Source organism: Meleagris gallopavo, chromosome 1, assembly GCF_905368555.1.
Source record: "Meleagris gallopavo chromosome 1, MGAL_WU_HG_1.1, whole genome shotgun sequence".
In the NCBI taxonomy this organism is placed as follows: Eukaryota; Metazoa; Chordata; class Aves; order Galliformes; family Phasianidae; genus Meleagris; species Meleagris gallopavo.
In genome coordinates, this window is record NC_139404.1 from 120,887,092 (window position 1) to 120,908,563 (window position 21,472).

The 21,472-nt window shown below is 42.8% G+C and overlaps 1 protein-coding gene across 6 annotated transcripts in view; it reads left to right on the forward strand.

Annotated features, from left to right (window-relative positions):
- GPM6B (glycoprotein M6B) overlaps positions 1-21,472 on the forward strand; it is a 107,794-nt gene that overhangs the window by 68,309 nt on the left and 18,013 nt on the right. For 2 of the 6 annotated variants that reach the window (XM_010726393.4, XM_085211991.1), the window contains exons 1-2: positions 11,372-11,432; positions 16,950-17,069. The exons of 2 other annotated variants lie outside the window; for them this stretch is intronic. In XM_010726393.4, the coding sequence (XP_010724695.1) occupies positions 11,387-11,432; positions 16,950-17,069 (166 nt within the window). In that variant the 5' untranslated portion in view covers positions 11,372-11,386. Of the gene's footprint in view, positions 1-8,908; positions 8,985-11,371; positions 11,433-16,949; positions 17,070-21,472 lie in introns of those variants that run through there. 2 more of the 6 variants (XM_085211983.1, XM_010726405.4) reach the window with 2 other exon arrangements.

Here is a 21,472-nt window from a genome sequence, read left to right on the forward strand (position 1 = left end):
GGAGGCAGGGATCCAGCTCTGACTGATTTTGGAGAAGCTGCTTCTCTGTGGGCCACAGAGGGAGTATGGCTGTGTAAGGCCACCGCTGGCTGGCCAAGCCACCAAGCAGAGCTCCTTTGGGGTGAGCTTTTCAGGTCAGGGCTGCAGGATGGCTGCAGGCGAGACAAAGTGTTGGAAATGTATACAGTAGGGAATAATCCTGCCTTGGCGAAGGGGTTTTGCTTGACAGCCTCTCTGGGAATTTGGCTGAAAGCTGCTACTTTGTCCTTAGCTCACCCTATAGCGCTTTTGTCTTGGAGCTTGCTTTGTATGCAGGATCACCCACCACTGCGATTCAGCAAAATGAAGGCGTGACATGATCCAGACAGAGCCCCAAACATGCTCCTTGTTGGCAGGTTAAGTCCTTTGCTGTTCATAAAGTGAAGGGTGGGTTTTTTTAATTACGCTGAGCTCCCTGGATACGTACTTAACTTTCTGTGTGCATCGGCGAGAGGCCTGTTAAACACTTGAGGGGCTGCTGTTTGTTGCCCACCAGCAGCCACCAAGGCATTGTGGAGCACAGAAAGAGGCCTTCCTTTGTACATGACCAGGCTCCCAGTTGGTGCTGCTAGAAAGAGGGAACTGGGAAGTCTGGGCTGGTTGGAGTTGCCTGGCACATATTTAGCAGACGAGTTAATTGGGTGCCCTTGAAGTGGAACTTGTTAACATCCTGCCGCTTTCCTAATGAGGATATCTGCACTTGCAAAGAATATGGGCGTTAATTGGGAGCCCTTTAGTTGGTGTCTTAACTGAGGGTTTCATGACTAGTGTCTTGTATGTGAACAGAAAATATATTTGCAATTCAACAGGCTGTCCATGGCTGCAAACGTAACCAGACCAGGATCTTTCCCAAAGTACAGTTTAATTACACTGGAATAGGAGTATTTAGTAGCGGTGGCATAGCTACAGTAATGGTGATTTACAGAGCACTGAAACTTTAGACACTGAATTTCAATATCTTGTACCAGTCATTATTTTAATGCTCTCTTTTATGTCAACATTATGACTGACTGCTGGATCAGATGGGCTTTCCTAATATGTTGTCACACAACTGCCGCACAATCCATGAGTGAGTCTTGAAGAATTGAGCAACTTAGACCAGTGTTAGTAGGACCAGGCTTAGCCTGATATGCTGAGGTGAAGAGCTCAGTCACAGTGCCCTCACTGCTTGCTTCAGCTCTCTGTCAACTCCAGACAGATTTGGGATTACTCAGTCCCCTCTGCTTCTCTCCCTCTTTCTGAAGCAACAAAAGCAAGGCAGTGCAATGGGGGACGAGGGACATCCATCAGTGGTCTGAAGCCTTTAACTGGAAGAGACTGGAGAAGTGTGATGATGCTCAGCAGTATGGCATGACTGTCTAAATCAGTTTTTAGTCTATGTTATGATTCAGTTATGCTGATGAGGTTTTCTGCTCACTATAAATATGCATAATCATATATATGTTTTCCTTGTGTACATGTGTACTCACATGTAAGCTTTCAACATATACACGTACATAGGGTTCGTGCACAATATCCCTCAGGAAATTCAGGAGACATCTTCATCCCTGTCTCTCCCCAAGCCCCTTCAACATGGGGTACCTTTTATAATGAGTGCCTCTGGTTTCTTCTTGGGGAGCAGGTGGGTTTTGTGTTTCTTTATACTTCCCTGCTTTTTCCACGCTTTTTGAAAAGGCTGGACTGAGGCCAGGACTGAAGAACAAAACGAGCACTGAATAGATGAGAGATTGTAGGTGGGATGCTCAGGTCTATGCGAAGAGTGGGAGGGCAGTTTTCAAAATCAGAACTGGATGTGAATTTAACACAGGATTATCTGATTGAATCTAACTTTGTGCTGCGGAAGAGTAAGTTTTTTGTCAAGACTGAACTCAGCAAAGTTTAGATTTATTTATAGATAATGAGAGAAAAATTCTCTCAGTATGGATCCTGTCTCAAACTTTCACATGTTTTGAGAATAAGCAGCCATGTAGGCAGGAGTGCATTGTAGTGACACTTGTGCTGCCTCACACAATTATAGTGGAAGTAGCTCTTCTACAAGCAGTGGAGGCACTGATGTAGATATGCTAAGCAAGTGTGACAAAAGCACCTAGGATGCTATTTCAGTATGTCCAAGAATTAAGGAATTTGTTTAAGTTTTCTGTGATGGCAGCAGAATTTGCTAGTAGTATTGGAGGAGATGATTCATAGTAAAAGCAAAGTACGTTGGGCTGTCTTCAAGGTACAGAATTAAGGGAGAGAAGACAAAGAATGCGAGCATTATCAGTTTCCCTCTGCACTGCAGCATTCCTGCTTATGAAATCATGGCTCACGGCAAAGGGATGGAGAAGCAAGAATGACAGCTGAGAATCTCCTCTGTCATGAAAGTGACAGCACAAAAAAAAGGTGGAGCGTGTGCCGAAATTAAGAACCTAGGCCTTTAAATGATGGAGAACTGTTTGAAGCACTATTGGAAGGCTTTATATATTAGTCATGTATGTAAGGATATTGCTGCTGTGCAAATGGCAAATGTGTAGATGATTGGATAACTCAAGCCCTGTTTTTGCTAATTATAAATTTAAAGGATTTGTATCCTGCCACACATTACATTTGTAGGAAACTGTGTACTGCCATGAAATTGTTGAGCTGGAGAAGATGATGACAACTGTCAGGGCTGGTGCTCTGTGTGCTGCTTGCTGAGTGACAGCTGCTACTGGAGGAGATACTGGGTTGTCTTTGCTTTTGTTTTTTTCACAGTCTTTGTCATACCCAGGTGGTGTCTGCTGAGCCTTGTCAATGTGTAAGTGTGAGGATGTGACTGCACTTGTTTTCAGTCGACAAGGGATGTAAGTGGCTATGAGGTGATTCTTGCTCAGCCTGTAATACAGTTTGAATATCTGTTATAGCAAACAGTCTCTCATCTCTTCAGGATATCCATTACATTTTCTGTCTACTGGTTTTAGAAATCCCAGGGGAGAGAAGATTTCATTCCTTCCCTTAGAGGCTCATTTGATACCAGGAAGTTTGCCTGAAATTCAGTCAGTTTTCCCTTTCAACTGCATCATCTTTTTATTATGTTAAAGTAGGTTTTCTCTTCTTTATATTTATTTATGCTCTGTGTATGTCTACTACTTTCACTTAATATTTTCATTTCGTTTCCATTTCTTTGTTTGTGAGCTCCTTCAACTGCTGTTTAAATGGTTCCAATTTGTCGGCATGGTTCTGACTTCGCCTTGGTACTGCTTCCTTACACCAGAGTAGTGCAGGATGTGATGTTACTTCCAGGTTGATTTCAAATGTAGTCTGTTTAAATTTTTACTGCTTTTTCTCAAAAGTTTTCAGTGTGGTTGATATTCTTGTGTTCTGTCTATCAGGGCTATGAATTTTCTTTCCCATTCTGTTTTCAGATAATGCCTCCAGTTCTTATTCTCCCCCAACACACCCCATCTCCCCTACCCCCCCCCCCCAAAAAAAAAAAAAAAGAATTTTTAAGCCTTTACTTTGGCTAAAGAAATAATATGTAGCTTTTTAACAAAATTATTTACTTCTGTTGCATGCCTTTCATGAGCGGAAATGGACTTTCCATCTGGTTGAGAATGTCATCTACTCTTGCTTTTATTTTAATCTTGATTATGGCTCTTGGGATTTTATCTTTTGGTAGCTTTCACATCTCTGCCACTTGATCATTTTTTGAGACTTGAGAGCTGTCCAAGCCTTAGATACTGGAAAAGCTATATAGGACTACCTATTCAATCTGTATGGTTTATTTTTTTCTTTTTGTTACAAATAAAGCCATCTGTCTGTGTTCCAAATTCGGGCTGTTTACTGCCTATGATTCTCTCCAGTGGTGAAAACTGCAGTGGACCGAAGCCGCGATCCAGCTGGATGCTAGCAGGCCAGCCAGAGAAATGTATGAAACCCAACAACAAAACATCAACTTTGTGGGCCTGCTGCCAGTTGTTTTGCTTGGCAGCAATCACTGTGGTTTTCATGTGGCCGGGGGAAAGAGGTTGCAGGACTGGCACCTTCATACTGCTAAGCTCTGCTCACCCTCCTGGACCACCTACATCTGTGAACTCAGCAATTCCCTTTGCTTGAAAAGATAACTCTTCAGGCTTAAGCATTTGGTTTTGCCCTTGTCCAGAAATCCAAGACTGCAATTCCTAACTGCAGTGCGAACTCATATTTTTTAGTAGTCTGTATTTTATGCTGTGGTAAAAGTGCAGGGTTTTTTTCACTGTTATTTGTTCATGAGATCATTAATTAGGATTTTGTTTTCCTAGTAATCTAATATGGCTGAAGAATGGATCCCAGATTATTTCTTTTTAAGTACTTGCTGGGTACACAATTACTGTACAACTACAAGCCTGTTGTCATGCTCTAATTTTATCCACGTGGAAAATTTGATTGCTTTTGCATAACCAAGGTTAAGGCAAAATCAAAGAATCATAGAATGACTTGGGTTGGAAGGGATCTCAAGGATCACGAAAGCTCCAACCGCCCCCCTGCCGCAGGCAGGGCTGCCGACCTCCATGTCTAATATTAGATCAGACTGCCCTGGGCCCCATCCAACCTGCCCCTGAACTCTTCCAAAAACAGGACATCCACAACCTCTCTAGGCAGTCTGTCCACCATCTCACCACTCTCATGATAAAGAACTTCCCCTGATATCCAACCTAAATCTTCTCTCCTTCAACTTCAAATAATTTTCCCTTTGAAAAAAAAGTAGATCTGAACATAAGTAGTTACACTGAGATGCACCAAGTCACTGCTTGCGTGGTTGCTCCTTCTCTTGAATGTTCTTCTATGCTTTATAAAACATGTATGCTACAAGTTACCTTTAAAATAAGTTGTTTGGAATACGTCAGTCTTGTCTGAGGGACAGGCTTTGAATTTTACCTTTGGAGTCTCAGATCTCATAGAATGATCTCGAATTGTTCTTGAACTATATGGGAACACTGTTACAGCTCTGTAAAGTCTCTGTAGAAATGGCAAAAATGTGCTCATCTTAAACTTTCTAAAGAATTTTCAGTAGCTTATGATAGAGTTCCTTGGCCTTCAGGAATGTAAACTACGTAGATTCAGTGACATTAAAGATAGGTGTTCAAAAGAATTGCCATCTGAATGGAATTGGATTTTGAACAGAATTTTAAACTTGTGAGATGGGTACTGCTTTACTTGACTGAGCAAAGTGATTACGTGTTTTCTGTTTTCTTTTTAACTAGATGAAATGAAGTAAAACCTCTTTAGTGCTATTTTGCAGTAAATGTCACTTGGTCTGCAGTTCTTCCTGGGGTTATGTCTGCCAGGATTCTCTATTATTTTCCCCGAGTCTCAATGATGTTCCCCACAACCATGTGCTTTAGCAGCAGAACCCCTTCTTGGTCTACCCTTCTCATTGGCATTTTTATTTTGATCTGCTAGTGGAACGTGGGGCTGAACTCTTGAAATGTAATGAGCCACCTTTCTGATCACTGGCGATCTAAATCAGCCTGGTTGGTACAGCAGGTTTTTGCTAAGTATCAGTCTTTAAATAATTTTTTGTCATTTCTATCTCTGAGGCATTATCTTTTGCCATATTGTCGTAGACATAGACTTGATGTTTCCCAGTCTGATCAGATGGAAAGGACATATCTGATGAAGAGGTGGAGTGATGGCGGAAACAATTTGCTGGCTCAAATTAAGATTTGATGCGTGAGATTCGTACCCATGTTTGCACTGAGTAGTGTATGCTTTGTATCTGCTTTGTTATCAGACGAGCTGGAAGATGAAGAAGTGGCTTAAGATGATAAGTCCTTAAACCCATGGTGTGATCCAGCAACCAGGAAAGCAGTCAGCAGTGGGAGAGAGCGTTACACTCAGGCATCTCCTAAAGCTTTTAGAGGATGATTTTGAAGAATTAATGCTTCTGAACAGACTAGACTGATGACTTCTGAAGTCTTCTGTTCGAGCTGTTGTGAAGTTAGTTTTGGTATTGTGCACTTACTTCTGCATTGCTTGTTAGGGGAAGAGGTTATCATGGGAGAAAGTAGGGGAAAATAGAGTCCTTGCCTTTTAGAGTTTTGTATTTATAAAACATCTGCTCTGAAGTCTTGAGCCTGCCCAACAAAATCTGCTTGCCAGCAGGAAAGCGTATAGTTGTTTGAAGGTGTAGGTCTCACTGACAGAGAAAAGGAGATTGTTAGCAGGTTTCCTTCAAAGGCAGATTTGAAAGTCCTGCCAAACATTTTTTGTTTAAGGAAAGGAAGATTTAGGTGATGTTTGTATTTTCTGTGTGTTTATACTGCTAAGTGTATTAAAATTCTGTCACTTGGATTAGTTTTTGAGCAGGCTTTTTGTAATGTGGAGTAGTCAGAAGCAAGGTTTGAGCCTTCGCATATGTGACAGTCTATATCTCACCTTCTTAATGACCTTTAGACTGTTACATCTGAGAGCAGATGGATGGACTGAATGATTCCAAAAAGGGAATTTCAATGTCAGAAACAGTCTACTGGTTTGACCAATGGCTGAAGTTGGTATGATTTTCAGCAAGTAAGGCTGTGTTTGTTGTGTATTTTCTATCTTAGTGATGCTAAATGGAATAAAAACACTCTTTATAAAAGGTTTACATAACTGTTATCCCAAGTCTAATGAAGTTCTTTCCTTTTTGGCTACAGAATTTGAAAAACTTTTAGTAACGGTTCAAGCAACTTGCCAAAGATATCACATGTGGTTTTCCCTTTCAGCTGCTTTCATGAAGGAGCTTTACATGGTTGTACTGGGACAGGGACTGTAATGTGTGTGGACTGGTATGTGTGCATTACAGAAGACTGGAAAATTAAGCTTTGCACCTGGGGTGAGGTTTTTCTGCTGATACTGCTTATTTGGTTACCTGCAGGAGCCCAGCACGTGGGTTCCTGAGGAAACTTCCTCTACAAAATAATTCATCCTGCTTATAAGGAGTTCTGCTGAGATAAAAGCTTTGATCCCAGACTCTTCATTTAGGTTTTTAGGCAAATGCTTGATAGTTGTCAAGTCCTGGTTCTATGCTACTTAAGATAAGTGAGAAGCATGTGACCTCTTGTTGGCGGGGTTGGGACACACTGTGCTCATTACTTTGTTTTGGGGATTGCTGCTCAGCTGCTGCTGTGGTGACAGTGGTAAGGAAGGATAATTGTGTGCTGGTTTCTTCTGAAAGAAGGGAACTTTCTCTCAAGGCTGGGTCTGAGGCTTGTTCTGCTTGTCACTCAACATCTATAGAAATAAAAATGCACAGCAAAATTGTGGGTGTAGGAACTTCAGTCAGAAAAGGCTGAATTGCAGCTAAAAATTTTTGGACTGCTTCCCTCTTCCCACTCTCCTGGTTGAATCTGTTATATGGAACATGCAGCTTGTAGGTTTTACATCTTCAGCATTTGCTGAATCTGCCCAGTGTCTTCGCAGCCCGCAAATGAGCTGCAGAGGCTGTGAACCACCTAAACCCACCAGATTACAAAGCAAATTACTCCTTGGATGCTTCACTGCCCTGCCTGCAACAAGGGGTTTGCTTGGGCATGGCTGTGCTGTGCAGCAGGACATGCTGTTAGGCCAGAGACAAGCAGGGTGATGAACAAGGTAATTAGCTTTAGTACAGTGTCTTGAATATGTTGGTTTGGGTTTTGGAAGTTAAATAATACTTGCATGGGCCTGAGGAGTGCTGATTCCACTTCTTGGCTTTGCTGGAGGTAGAGGAGTAGGGGAATGATCAAATTTGGGCTTGTTGGCAGTGATCTGTTCACTAAACGAGAAGTTGGAGTGGGTCCAGAGGAAGGCCACAAAGATGATCAGAGGCCTGGAGCACATCTTCTGTGAAGAAATGCTGAGGGAGCTGCACGTGTTCAGCCTAAAGAAGGGAAGGCTCTGGGGAGATATCGTTATGGCCTCATAGAGTTTCAGGAGACTTATAAGCAGGAGGGAGACTGACTTACACAGACAGATGGTGATAGGACAAGAGGGGAGATTTAAGTTAGATGTTATACAGAAATCCTTTACCCAGAGGTTGGTGAGGCACTGGCACAGCTGCTCAGAGAAGCTGTGGTTCCCCATCCCTGGAGGCGGTCAAGGCCAGGTTGGATGGGGCCATGGGCAGCCTGAGCTGGTGGGGGGCAGCCCTGCCCATGGCAAGGGTTGGGGCTTGGGTAGACCCTTCCAACACAAGCCATTCTATGCTCCTATGATTTTCATGCTTGGCTTTAGGTCTTAAACAGCAGACATTCTTTTAAAACCCCAGCTGTGTTTCCTTAAACATTTTATCCTTTACGGTATTGCTCACAGATCTTAGGTCATGCAAGCCTGCTGGGTCTTTTTCATGTTTTCTTTTATCCATTCTGCTCTTGAGTCAGAATATAGATTTTCCTTATACACATAGGAGCTCTGACTCTTATCCCTCACTCACATGTGCTTTTGCCCTCTGTGAGCAGGACTCAGCCAGGGAGGCAAACCCTCGTTGCTGACCCATTCTTTGCGAGAGCAGGGGGTGTGTGGGATGAATCAAAATGCACGGCGTGGCGGCCGGCTCCCACGGGAAAGTGAGCCCCAAGGCTGCTCACCGACCTGGGCACCCCTTGCAGACGCTGTCCGGGGTCTCCCTTCTTCCTCACCCCCTCTGCCCTCGCCGCGGCTCACAGTGGGGAAGGGGTATCGGGGGTTCTCTTATAGCTGGGGCCGGTGGTGACGTACGGTGGAGCGGCGACTGGCACGGCGCCGGGCGGGCCAGTGAGTGGTGCGAGATCGAAGCTGACAAGAGCCTGGGCGATGTGGAAGGGGCTGTGATCCGCGGGAGGGAGAACAGAGGCGCTTCATCTTCGCTGCCGTCAATAGGGAGCGGGAAAGGAGGCGAGGGGAAAGCGCCTGTGCCGGGGGGCGGGGGGCGGCATTTTTGGTGGATGGTATGAAGCCAGCCATGGAAACTGCAGCAGAGGAAAACGCGGAACAAAGCCAAGAGAAAAAAGGTACCCGGGGATCGAACAATAGCCTGTTTAAATCTGTTTTCTGAGGGCACTGAGAGGGGATGGGGCCAGTTGGGTCACTTTTGAGCAGGGCTGTGAAACAGCCCGCGCTGCCACCGTTTGCTCTGTGCAGGGATGGATGGAGTGTCTGACTGTCTGTCTGTCTGTCTGTGTATGCGGTGGCTCTGAGCCTTTCCTAAATGGAGCAAAAGGGATTTTTTTGCGAAAGAAGTCTCGCTGCTGCGTACTCAATAGGTTTTGGTGAATTTGGGTTGTGGAGATAGCGTGGGGCTGTGTGTTTGTTGGGTGTCCTTCTCAGAGCCGTAACACAGTGTTTCCCTGGGACCAGCCATGTAGCGGAGCTTGGCAAAGGGTACCTCGGTTATGGAACACACAGGGGATTACAGCATCACGCAACATTCTTGTTGCTAGCTTGCTGCTGAGGGCTACGTGTCATTTTAAGTTCCTTTTCTTTTTCTGTGGTGTCTTCTGTGGTAGATTTTGTTTATGTAGAGATCTGCCTGTGCATTGATAACAGAGAATAATGCCACGTCTTTCACAGCATTAGCCTTCAGGATGTGTTCAGCCACTGAGAATAGCTATTTAGTGGGGAACCAGCAGTGGCCATTCTGCAGCAGGGAGGTGGCAGTGCACAGGAGTGGGGCTCCGCTCACCCGGCGGTACAGGTGATGCCTTTGGGTCGTAGGGCTCAACTTCAGAGCACAGATCCATCTACGTGTTTCTGCAGCATGTAATTTATGCCAAATAATCATGTTTGTAGTGTGGCAGCCTGCTGTACAAATCAGAGCAATAAGTTTTTGTCTCTTTTTGTTAGATGATACAAAATTATTAACATTTCCACTTTTTTTTTTTTTTTTTTTCCTGGTTCTTGCTATGTTGTATGTCATTTGTAAGCAATTTGAGTTTCTCATGGGCATATACAGCAGATACACAACTGATATGTTTCTCTGGGGAAACTGTTTCATTTATTGTTAAACAATTCAGATATGAGCATCGTGATAAATCTGGTCCTGTCCAGATTCTGTTTTCCTGCTTTGAATTTGATTCCTCCTACACACTTTGTATAATTCAAACCTAGCTTCAGTTTCAAGTAAATGAAATTTGTCAAGTGATTAGACAGTACTACATAATCCCTTAGGGATTTCACCAAAGGAGTTCCACTGATGAGAGATTAAACTCTGAAAGCCATTAGTGTATGTAGGCAGAAACCCACCTCACAGTAGTTTTTGAGTAATTAATGTCCTAAATACCTTGGCTGTAAACCCACCTTGAGCTCATAGATTATTTTCGAGAAGTGCATTGATTTCTTCTCTGCTGATTGATGAGTTTCTTTTTAAACGGTTAGAACTCGTGACAGTAAACACCAAACAAAATTTCTGTATGCATTAGCAGCTGTGCAAAACAAAATGTGTGTTCAGGATGAGTTGATAGTTTGCCTTTGATTTGGCAAGAGTGAAAGCACAGCACGCAGAACAGTAAATCTGTTACCAAGTCAATATGGTTGATCTGCTGTTTTCATCGGATGCAAGCTGGGGAACTTCCTCTCTTAATTTTATCACCGTTTCCTGGCTTTTCTGTGATAATTTCATACTTTGTTATGTTACATAGGTGTATTTATGTAACGCTTCCAGGCTTTGCTTCTGACAGTTCCTTAATCTTTGAAACTAACACACGGTCTCTCACATTATACTCTTTTTTTTTTTCCCATTCAGTTAACTTCCAACTATTTTTTGCAGGGAATTAAATGCTGAAAGCTGAAACACTCAATTCCACTTTCAGTAGCAAAGTAGCTGAGGTCCCCATGAAATGCTGATAGAGAGGTGAGATTTGTTGGGCTTTTGGGGTCAGATATTCCAGCATGCTGAGATGCAGTAAGGTTTTCAGATGGGCTCAGCATCAGGTGCCTATGTGCCGTGGCAGACTTCTGCAAAAGGGCTCTTCTACCTGCAGCTCTCATGGTGGGAATGAGCTTCTTCTCATTGTAAAATGGAAGATGTCCTGGAAAATGTCGCAGCTTTCTCTGAGCGTGCAGCTGAATCATTCAAAAACAGCATTCATTTACTGTCCAGATTTCTTGTCTTGAATTTTTATGGCCAAAATGCTTGCCAGTTTGCAAGACCTTTTTCCTTTTAGATCACACCTGAAGTTACTGCAATGGCTGTCCTATATGGAATGTCCTAGATCTACTGGTTGCAAGGCAACTATGCCAGGTTGAAGCACTCAAAGAGCTATCGCAGATTATTTTAACTCTTCCTTCCAGAAATGAAATGCAAAGTCCAAGGAGATGAAATAAACTAAAGTCATAGGGGTTTGAGGAATGTTATTATTGCTGATACTGAACAATAGAAGATCCTGAGTATTTCGTGCTGGATATTCAGATTCACATGCACTGTGCTTTGCACTGCCAAATTCTGGAGAAGGAATCTGCAGGTAGGTATTAGCACAAGTATTCTTTCATCTAAGGCTTTCTCTGCTTCCACAGTTTTAAATAACAGCTTTCCAGGCTCTGACTTTTAATGTGGGGGCATCATTAATGATGTACTGCAGTTATACAGAATAAATAATTTGAGGAACCAGGGATGGGACTGCAGGCTGTCTGCATAAAGGGCTCTCTTTACTCTGAAAGGGCATGCTGGGGAGCAAAACCACCCAGAAACTGAGGAACAGCCAGGTCTGCCTTGAGTTCAAGCATTTAACACAGCCACGTTGAAGAATGGGGTTCCATAGTTACTGGTTGTGCTACCCACCCCTGTCACAAACTGGATGGCTTTCTGTTTTATATTTCAGTATAGTCGAGATGATTTACACAAACTGATGTTCTTCATGAATATGTCAACTGATAAACAAAAAAAGTCTTATTTACATTTCTGAAGTTGTTCTAAATTGTATGGGAATTCCATTTTTATATTTTAATTGTTATTTTTGTGAGTCCCCTGCCTGATTCAGGCAGTGATGCTGCCCAGCTGTTGGATTCAGCGCTTATCAGACATTTGTTTCTCTGCACCCAGATGAGTGGCTGCTGCCCCAGTTTTTTGATTGGAAATGGAGCAACATCCATGGTGATGGAGATAAGAAGTCAGCTTTGCATTGCATATCAGCAGCCCTTATCAGAGAACACCATGAGCAAGCTCAAACAAAATGTTTAGCAGATACTTTACAGGGCTGCAGGACAGATTGGATGCATTTTAAAGATGAAGGTTTACAAATTATTACAAATGACAGGGCTTATCTTGCAGGCATTAAATTAAATCAAAACGTGAGGACTGAGCAGGCAGATTTACTGAGGTGGAATAAATAAGAAAAACGAAATGCCGTTCTACATCAGCAATGAAGAATATAGATCCTGATACACATCAACAGAGACAAGAAGTTTCCCTTTTCATTCAACTAAGAAAAGTATTACTAAGCTGCAGAATTCCAAAACAATATGTATACACATATGCACACCAGAACCAACCAAACAAAAAAGACTGTGGTAGCCATGCTGAATTTACCAATTGCATATGGAAGAAAGCCATTATACTAGGAAATGATTTCCTTGTATGGATGCATATGATGTTCAGATTGCATATGCTGTACTGAGGAATAATGAAAGCCAACCTGAACAGCTGTGCCAAAGGTTTATTTTAATTGGCTGTTCCCTAGGATGAAACTATTGATGAAAGGCGACCTTGTGCACAGCCATGGCTGTGAGCTTCGATTATTATTTTCACTTTGGAAACAAAGCTGTTTCCAGTATTTAACTAGACAAATATAAGCTAGCCAAAAATATAGAGAAAATACTTCTCTTAAACACAACTGTGCAGCTGTGTGAGGCAGTATGAGCAGAGACGCTGAAGTGTGACTTAAGGAAAGAACTATATCAATGTGCATGTTTATGTGAAGTTCTTTTTAATCAGCGAACTTACAGCATTTTGATGCATCACCAATAGATGTATCTTTCACTACAAAATTGAAAAAAAAAAAAAAAAATCTCTTTTACATGTTATGGTGACTAGCCAAAGTTTTCAAAGGTATTCCCTAATGTGAGTCTCACATAGTGCTTTCAGAGCTGTCAAACCATTTAAAGATTTTTAGCACTCTGCATATTTTTTCCTATTTGAAATAGTTTATTCAGAATCCTTCAGATCCTCAGAAAATAATAACTGTTTAGTGTAAGTCCCTGAAGATATAGCTGCAGGAAGAGAGGTCCAGTCTGGGGAGAATCTGGGACACATATTCTGGGGATAATAATTTGGCAGGCTTAGTGATTTAGGTTTTAATGAATAGGATTTGGTTTCTAAATAGGAGGGGGCTGAAAAATGCTCAGAGGCTGTAGTCATATTTGCCTGAATGACCTCATGGAAGCAGAAGAACTAGATATATGTATTGTGGTATATGGTAACAAGGGAAGAAACCCAGATGGTGATATCTGTGGACAATAGATTGCAGCAGGAGAAGGGAGCAGAGGTTGGAGCGGAGATCCCTATTCAGTTTCTCCAGCCTTTCCCCATTTTCTGGCCAGCCCTGCTGCTGACTCAGTGTTTATCACCAGGCTGTCAGACCATAATGCCCCAGTGACAACTCTCCCTTCACTCCCATGGACTGTATGGTGCTTCATCAGCTGCTGCAGGTGAAAGTACAAACTATTTGTTTCCTCTAAAGCTGTACATCAAACACACTGGCCACCAGGAATTCTGCTGCAAGCATGTGAGATGATTCATCCAATATGAATGCTGAACACCCAGTTGCCGTCAGTGAGTATGTGCTATGTGACACACCACCAACACTGTTGGTCTTATTCCATGCAGAACCAGCAGCTATCTCTGAGAGCCAGCTCCACGGGAGATTGTTTCAGTGGGCCTGGCTGTGCATGGACAGCATTACCACCTGGACCCAGAGATGCCACTTGTGTAGTTCATTCCTAAACAAACTAACTAACTAAATAAATAAATAAATAAAACCCTGTCATTTCTGGAACTTTGGAGGTGCAGTACTAAAGTCCATTTCTTCCATACTGTGTACAGTAGTTGTACACCGCTGAAGCCTTTGCGGCATCTGACCTGGTAGTAATTTTGCATAAATGGGCCTGTGTGGAGCTCAGAGACATCACTAGAAGATTCTGTCTGATTTAGGGAATCATTCCAGGTGTGCAGCAGAGGCCACCACGTGGCCAGATGCTGAGTGACTCTTCAGAGAACAGTGGAAACACTGAGATTTTGCATGCAATTTAACCCACTGCTCTATGAAAGGAGTCCTGCTCTTGTAAAATTAGAAATGACTAATTAAAAAAAACCCTCACGGAATATTCTCTTTTATAGGAATGATGCTGCAAAGTTTATGTGATAGCTCCGTGCATCAGGGTTTTATACCAGTCCCACAGCAAGCAGTGCCTGCATTGGCATCGGCTGCTTTCAGCAAGTGGTTTTTGTAGCTGCTGCAGGAGAAGTCTCAAACTGTGGGCTTCGGCCTACTATGATGAGGCCCTTCTTTTTCCAAGGATTTGGTCTAAATGCTGCTGCAAAGCAGTTGAAGATATTTTTTTCCTTTTGGAAGTTTTCCAATATATTTATTTATTTATTTTTAAATTGTAATCTGTTACTGATGTCCAATAAGTAGCTAATCATAGAATCATATAATTGTTAAGGTTGGACCTGTAAGATAATCTACTCCAGCCATCCAGCTACCACAAATATTGTATACTAAATGATGTCCCTCAGTGCCACATCTATACATCTCTTGAACACTTCCAGGATGATGACCATTAGGGACGGTGAACACCACCTCCCCAGGCAGCCAGTTCCAGTGCTGGATCACTCTTCTGGAGAAGTTTTTTCTAAATAGCCATCTTAAAATGATACAGGGAACGGGGCGGGGGGCAAGGGCGGACAGAGAGTTTGAAGTTCCAGCAAGCAGTGCTGTTGTTTTCCAGTTTGTATCAAATTTGATTATTATAGTTTTTGTGATCACATGAACAAGAATGTTCCATTGTAAGTAGGAGGAGTTGATACCATGACAGAAGTTTCCCTGAGCATGCACTGTCATTTTGGAATGCTAGCTTGAAGACATTCTGAATTTGATTGTATTCATAAAACGTGGCATTTGTCTTTCCTAAAAGTAAAGATAAGCCATACAAGGTGGAGCAGACTTGGGATATTAGAATCATAGAATGGCTCAGGTTGGAAAGGACCTTAAAGATCATCAAGTCCAACTGCAACCTAACCATACTACCCTAAGTAACAACCCTCTGCTAAATCACGTCCCTGAGCACCACATCCAAATGGTTTTTAAACACATCCAGGGATGGTGACTCAACCACCTCCCTAGGGAGCCTATTCCAGTGCTTAACAACCCTTTCTGTGAAGAAGTGTTTCCTGATATCCAACCTAAACTTATCCTGGTGCAACTTGAGGCCATTTCCCCTCATCCTGTCACCCATCACCAGTGAGAAGAGACCAGCCCCTCTCTTGCTGTAAGCACCTTTCAGATATTGGAAGAGAGCAATAAGGTCTCCCCTCAGACTCCTTTTCCCCAGACTAAACAGCCCCAGTTCCTTCAGTCTCTCCTTGTAAGGTGTATTCTCCAAGCCCTTCACAAGCTTTGTTGCCCTTCTTTGGACCCATTCCAGCACCTCCATGTCCTTTCTGTACTGAGGTGCCCAAAACTGAACACAGTACTTGAGGTGAGATCTCACCAATGCTGAGTACAGGGGAAATTCTGTGAGTTCAGTGAACAGTGCTTTTTGGGGAAGACGCACTGTCTGGTTCCTACTCCATGTTTTGTGCGTGAGTTGCACAGAGGGGACCAGCAGCAAACCACAATGTCTCCTTTAAGAGACATTGATTTAATCCCAAAGGCTTTTTTAGTGCTAGAGCTGATTCACCAGCTCTTACTGGTTCATAAGATGAGTAAATTCATCTTGCAAACCTCTAGATCCACCACTTGGATTTGAGGCTAAGATGTTTCTCTTCTGATGCATGCAAATGCAGCCATGCCAAACTTGTCAGCACACAAGTAGCGAAGCAGCCTGAGGGAAGGACTAGGGCCCTCCCAGTCCCACACACACCAGAGACTTGCCTTGGACCTAGTTCACAATACACTACTTCCTACCAGTGTAACCTCGCCGTTACAGCTGAAATGCTGTACAGTCAGGTTTATTTTGGCGAGGGATGACAGTTATTTTTTCATTCAGCTGTGGCTGAGTGGGACTGCAGAGTGTGTTAATGAATGGCTGGGCCGCACTGCCCTGACAGCCCAGCAGTACTGTGAGGGAGGCGAGCGGGAAATGTCGATTTGCGAGTGGTCCGGCGCCATTTTGCCCTTGGGCTCCTCAGTGTTCAGCAGCAGCAAAGCTTCGCTGGTGAACATGCATTGGTTGCGTTTTGGTGCATGCAGTGTCCTTTCTGAGTGTACCTCTAACCTCAAAGGCAGACCCTTAGAACAAACCTCTTTTAACCTATTTGGTCTGGATTTTTGGAAACGATCAGAGCCTGCGTGAAATAAAGCCCACAACTTACTTTATGTAAGAAGGTAATGAGTAAGCTCATGGTTTTGCCCTGTAGTAATTGTTTTCTTTGTCAGATTTGGAATATTTTACAAAATGGATAATGTGGTTCTCCATGACTGTGTCTTCCCGGAGCAGAGCCCCATGCTGTGAACAAGGAGGGGGAGCAGCAAGGGTGGGGGGCAGATGACTGGCAGCTGTAATAGAGGGGCCTTTCCTGGGCGTTCAATTCAAATCCGATCATGGGTTTCAACTCTTCAGCCCTTCTTAATATTTGTATGAGCATTTCCCTGTTGATTGTCTCCCCTCCTCCCAGTCCTTTCCTTGTTTTGGTAAAGTTATGTTATTTCAGTGATGTAATTAGAAACGTGTTTTAATGGGCTCGTATTTTTTAAGTTAAATGACTGAAAGTACTGAACTACACACTTTGGTGACACTGACTTTTTACCACCTAAAATTGGCAGTGATCACCAGACCAGAAATGGAAATTGGCAGGTACCACTGGATGTACAGGAGTTCAAGGCCACACCGGTACCATCATGTGCCAGCATTGAGAGGCAATGTTAGTCCTTTGGGGATTCAAGGTAAATAAAGGGCGGGGTGAAACTGGAATGGAGAGTTCAGAAATGGTAGCATGAACCTAATGCTTTGCAATACTCCTAACAATGCCAGAGAAATGTTCTGTGTTTTTGTTTTCTTTGTTAAGCCTGTAAGGAGTTTAGTTCTTTCATATAAATACTTGATGTACATTCAATTTTGGTTGTTAATGCTTGAAAGACAGTAATGTGCTTGAAGGATACCTCCCTGTTAAATGTGCTGCCTGTTTCAGAACTGTTTTGAAACTGTTTAATGATGAGATGGTGTAGTATGGTTTTTGGATGCAGATGAATCTATCCAAATGGTCAGCCACAAATGCGCTGATTGACATTAAACCAGTGACAGCACATCTGATTTATTGGTTTCCTGCAATATGCTTCTTAGACAATATTCTGTGGTTTTCTCTGCATTTTTCCCTTGCTAGAAATAGTGTATATGTCAGACTTTAAAAGATTTATGTAGTGTGTATCAGATTTTTAAAGACAGAAGCTGAAGTTTTAAAAATTGTTTTCTGATTCCACATGCTTTCAATGAAATCCTTAAAAACATTTTTTATTTTCCTAAAGCTTTGTTTTGAGAAACTTGAGAAACTCAGAAAGGCGCCTGAAGTCAAGCACAGGACTAACGGTATTGGAAAATTCCAGCCTGACCACGGGTTTACAAAGCTAAGGGCATAAATGCCCAGAGAGAGCATTTGCAAGTATCTGCATCCAGCAATCCTCTTCTTTTCATGGAGCGGAGTGACTGAAGCCTGCATGACAGGCTGTTTTCTGGAGATGTCTGCCTCCATATCATAGTCTTTAACTGCAATTGCAGAGAAACATTCACCAATTTGCCTCCATTATATGTTCATATCCATTTGTTCTTTAGGATTCATATGTTGATGTATTTCAGAATGTCTTTTTTTTTTTTTTTTCTTTTGCAAGTACTTAGGTAGTAAATCATGACCTCTGTCTCCCATCTTCGGTATCAATATTCATTTTGGCCCTATTTTATGATAAGTGATCCAGTCACAGACTCGCAGCTGGCTGTAGACATGTCAAAACTTCAGATCTGTATATGTGGGATCCTTTGTACAAGAATAAAAGGTTTAGGGAGGAGTGACAGATTATGAATGCTGCTTTCCTGGTCTGTGAAGAGCATGGAGGGAACAGGCCAGGTGCCTGATTATCAGGGCCTTGTGCCCTGTCAGCTGTCCCCAGCGCTGAGACATGTCCGTATGTGCTGGCACAGATGAGCCGGACGCAGAGGAGACTCACAGCCTTCTGTCATGGCAGCTGGGAGTCTGGCACCTAAATGGGAATAGAAACCCTTATTTAGACAGCAGAACCCTTTGCAAGCTGACTTGGGAAGCTTTGTATAGTAACATGTAGGTAAATGTGATGCCTTGTCATGGAAGGGCTGAAGAAGAAAGGGTTCTTACTGATAGAAACCAAACCACGCAACAGAGAGGCCAGTTCAAAGAAAGGTGCTATAAGTCTGCACTTAAATAAATTAAAAGGTTTCTAGGCAGCAGCAAGACTGTTCTGAGTAGGTCTTGAGCAAGTCCAACTTGCCAGTCATGAATGAGCCACAGTGAAAATATTAGTCTTTCCCTTAGACTGCAGGAAAAATGTGGCTTTAATCACAACACACCTGCTGTAACACACCTCCCTTCAGCACTGGTATGCAGCTCTCTGCTGCTGCGTGACATTGGCTGGAGTGCTGAGATAAAAGCTCAAGCTGCTTTGACAACTCACCTTATTTTTTGAGTTTCTGTGCAGTGTGGGTTGTTCCTATCTCACCTGACCTGTTAATGTCAGTGCAGACATCACTAAGAGAGCCCCTCTCAGGCATCCCCGTGGTATCTGCTGTGGTCAGAGGGTCTTCATGTACAACATGATCTCTTTTCTGCCACTTTAAGCTTTCATCGAGTACTTGAGTAATAACGGTAGAATCAATGTGAGATTTGCTGCAGTGCTTGAACCAGGGCATCCTCAGAGCACCTGCAAACTCAATGAGCCTTTCAAAATGCCTAAAACAATCTTTTTTCTCCAGGAAGCATTTCTGTCTCTAGAAAGAGATACTTAGCACTGGCTGCTTAATGTAAGCTGAGCTGTAGGCATTACAGGGGAAGTGGGCGTTGTTTGCTTTTTGAGAATCTTTTTTTTTCCTTATGTTCTCTCAGCTTGCACCCTTACTGAAGCAAGCTGAAATTTTGAAAATGGAGTGGTTGAACATCAGCTGGGGAAATACTTACATGGTGACTGTTGCAGGGCAGAGGACTTCTTTAGTAGTGATTCAGGTTTCTTGTAACTTCTCTCGTTCCATTTTGGATGAACCTCTACAGAAGATCTTGGCATCCCCAGGCTTCTCTGAAATGGAGAAATTATCTACCAAATCTTAGACTCACTTGGCAGAATGCCTCCTGCACACTGTTTTTGGCCCTTTAACCGTATATAGGGAGAGGCTGTATTTCTGTTTGCTTCTTTGTAGCTGGGGAGGAGGCATCTGGGGAAGCAGTTGGTAGTAGTGGCTGAAATCCAATGTGGCAAAAGTCATGTGCTGACGGCTGGTGGAGAGTGAAGTCAGTTGTGACTGCCAGAAGGGTGGAGCTAAGATCCACAACTCCTGTCTCCCAGGTAAGATACTTGCCCTTGATTAAATCAAGTCAGCTTTAGAAATTGTGTTTTCCAAGTTCCAGATGGGTTGGAGGGGAGTTTGCTCAGGGAAACCCTGATATCATTAAAGAATATTTCACAGAGCCTCTGAAGAGACCCTTTTGACTGAAGTGCTTAGGTGCTTTTGAGCCTCTCCCAGTGAGCATGTGTGGATGTCCAGGCCTTTGAGTATCTCTGGCACTCTGCTCATCTGTTTCACCTCTTTAGCTTGAGCTTGTGCACAATAATCACCTGATCTACCAGCTTCTGAGGCAGAAATCCTTGCAATCCCTGTTGATTGTTTCTCTGAGAAGGCAAGAATAGGTGAATTGAGGGGAGGAAGGTCAGAGTGAGGTTGAGGAAGAATGTCTTCAGGCATCTTAAGCAGTGAGTTGATGGTCTGTCAACTGAGAGTTACAGCACAGCTTGGACCAGAGGCTGCCCTTGCTCATGCAATATGTTTGCTCTTTGAGCTCTGTGTATCAATGAGCCTTTCCACATGCTCAGGCTGTGTGAGAGTCCCAAGGGGCTGCTTTGCATAGTAGAATATTAGAACGAGTCTGCAGGAAGAATAATGCCAAAGCTTTTATCAGTACTGCTTGAGCTGTTCCTTATGTGAGAAGTCTCTTTTTAAAGCATCTACTTAATTTTCTTCTCCGGTAGTAGCTTCCAGCTAAAAAATAACCGTCCTCAAGGGGTCCCTTTTGTACCAGTTGGAAGTAAGGCCTTTTCCATAGCATAAATCAAATGTATTTCTTCTGGTGTTATTTGCATTGTTTCATGGACCCAAAGTAAAACAGAGAAGACATGAATTAAAATTGACAATGTTTTGCCAGACCTTTGTGCAAGGGAATAAAGCTGGGCAAGAGCAGTTCTCTGATGCTACAGTCTCACGGGGTGGCAGTGTCCTTCTTGTGCAGGTCTAGCTCCTCACTGTCACATAGCAAACCACCAGGGGAGGTTGCTTGCAGTGAGTGTGGAAGTAGTGATTCATATTTTATAGATTGTGCTGTCTGAAAATGATGCCTTCAGAACACCTGTGAACTTAATGAGCCTTGCAGAAGGATGGGAATGGAATAAATGGCAAGTGTATGTATTTCAATAAATTTAAAGAAGATAAATTAGATCTGTAGATCTGTAGGTCTGTAAAAAGACCATTCAGTGTGTCTGTCCTGGCACTAAACAGGTCTTAGAATTTAACCTGCTGCTTCCTGCAGTGGGAGTGCTTATTTTTTTTCCCTGTAAGTGACAGTTTGGATATGAGATTTGTTGGAAAAGGGGTTATGTTTACTGATTTCTGTTTTTAGAGTATTTTCTCTGTCATTTAACAGCATCTTTCTACATGCTATTGCATGTAGGTCTTGCATTGCGAAGAGGCCTTTTTTTTTCTTTTTTTTCTTTTTTTCCAATATGACTGTTTTATTTAGTGAAAAGAAAAAAACAAATCAGCCTGATAAACTGTACAAGGATTTTTGTTGTTGTTAATCGTGTTTAAAAAAAAAAAAAAAAAAAAAAGTTGTTGGAATATTCAGGAACAGCTTAGTATTCTTACTCATAGATACCTAGTGCTTCATGGATTTAAAAAAGGGGCTTGGTGCTGGTACTTTCAGGCTCTGAAATGCTTGTTCTTGGTCGGTTCTCTGCACCAATTCCAGCACAGGAGGCAAGTGCAACGATTTTTAGTTCTCTGCTGCACAACAGCAGGAAGCATCTAATGGAGTTCTAAGGATGGCACGCTTAGGGCAGTAACA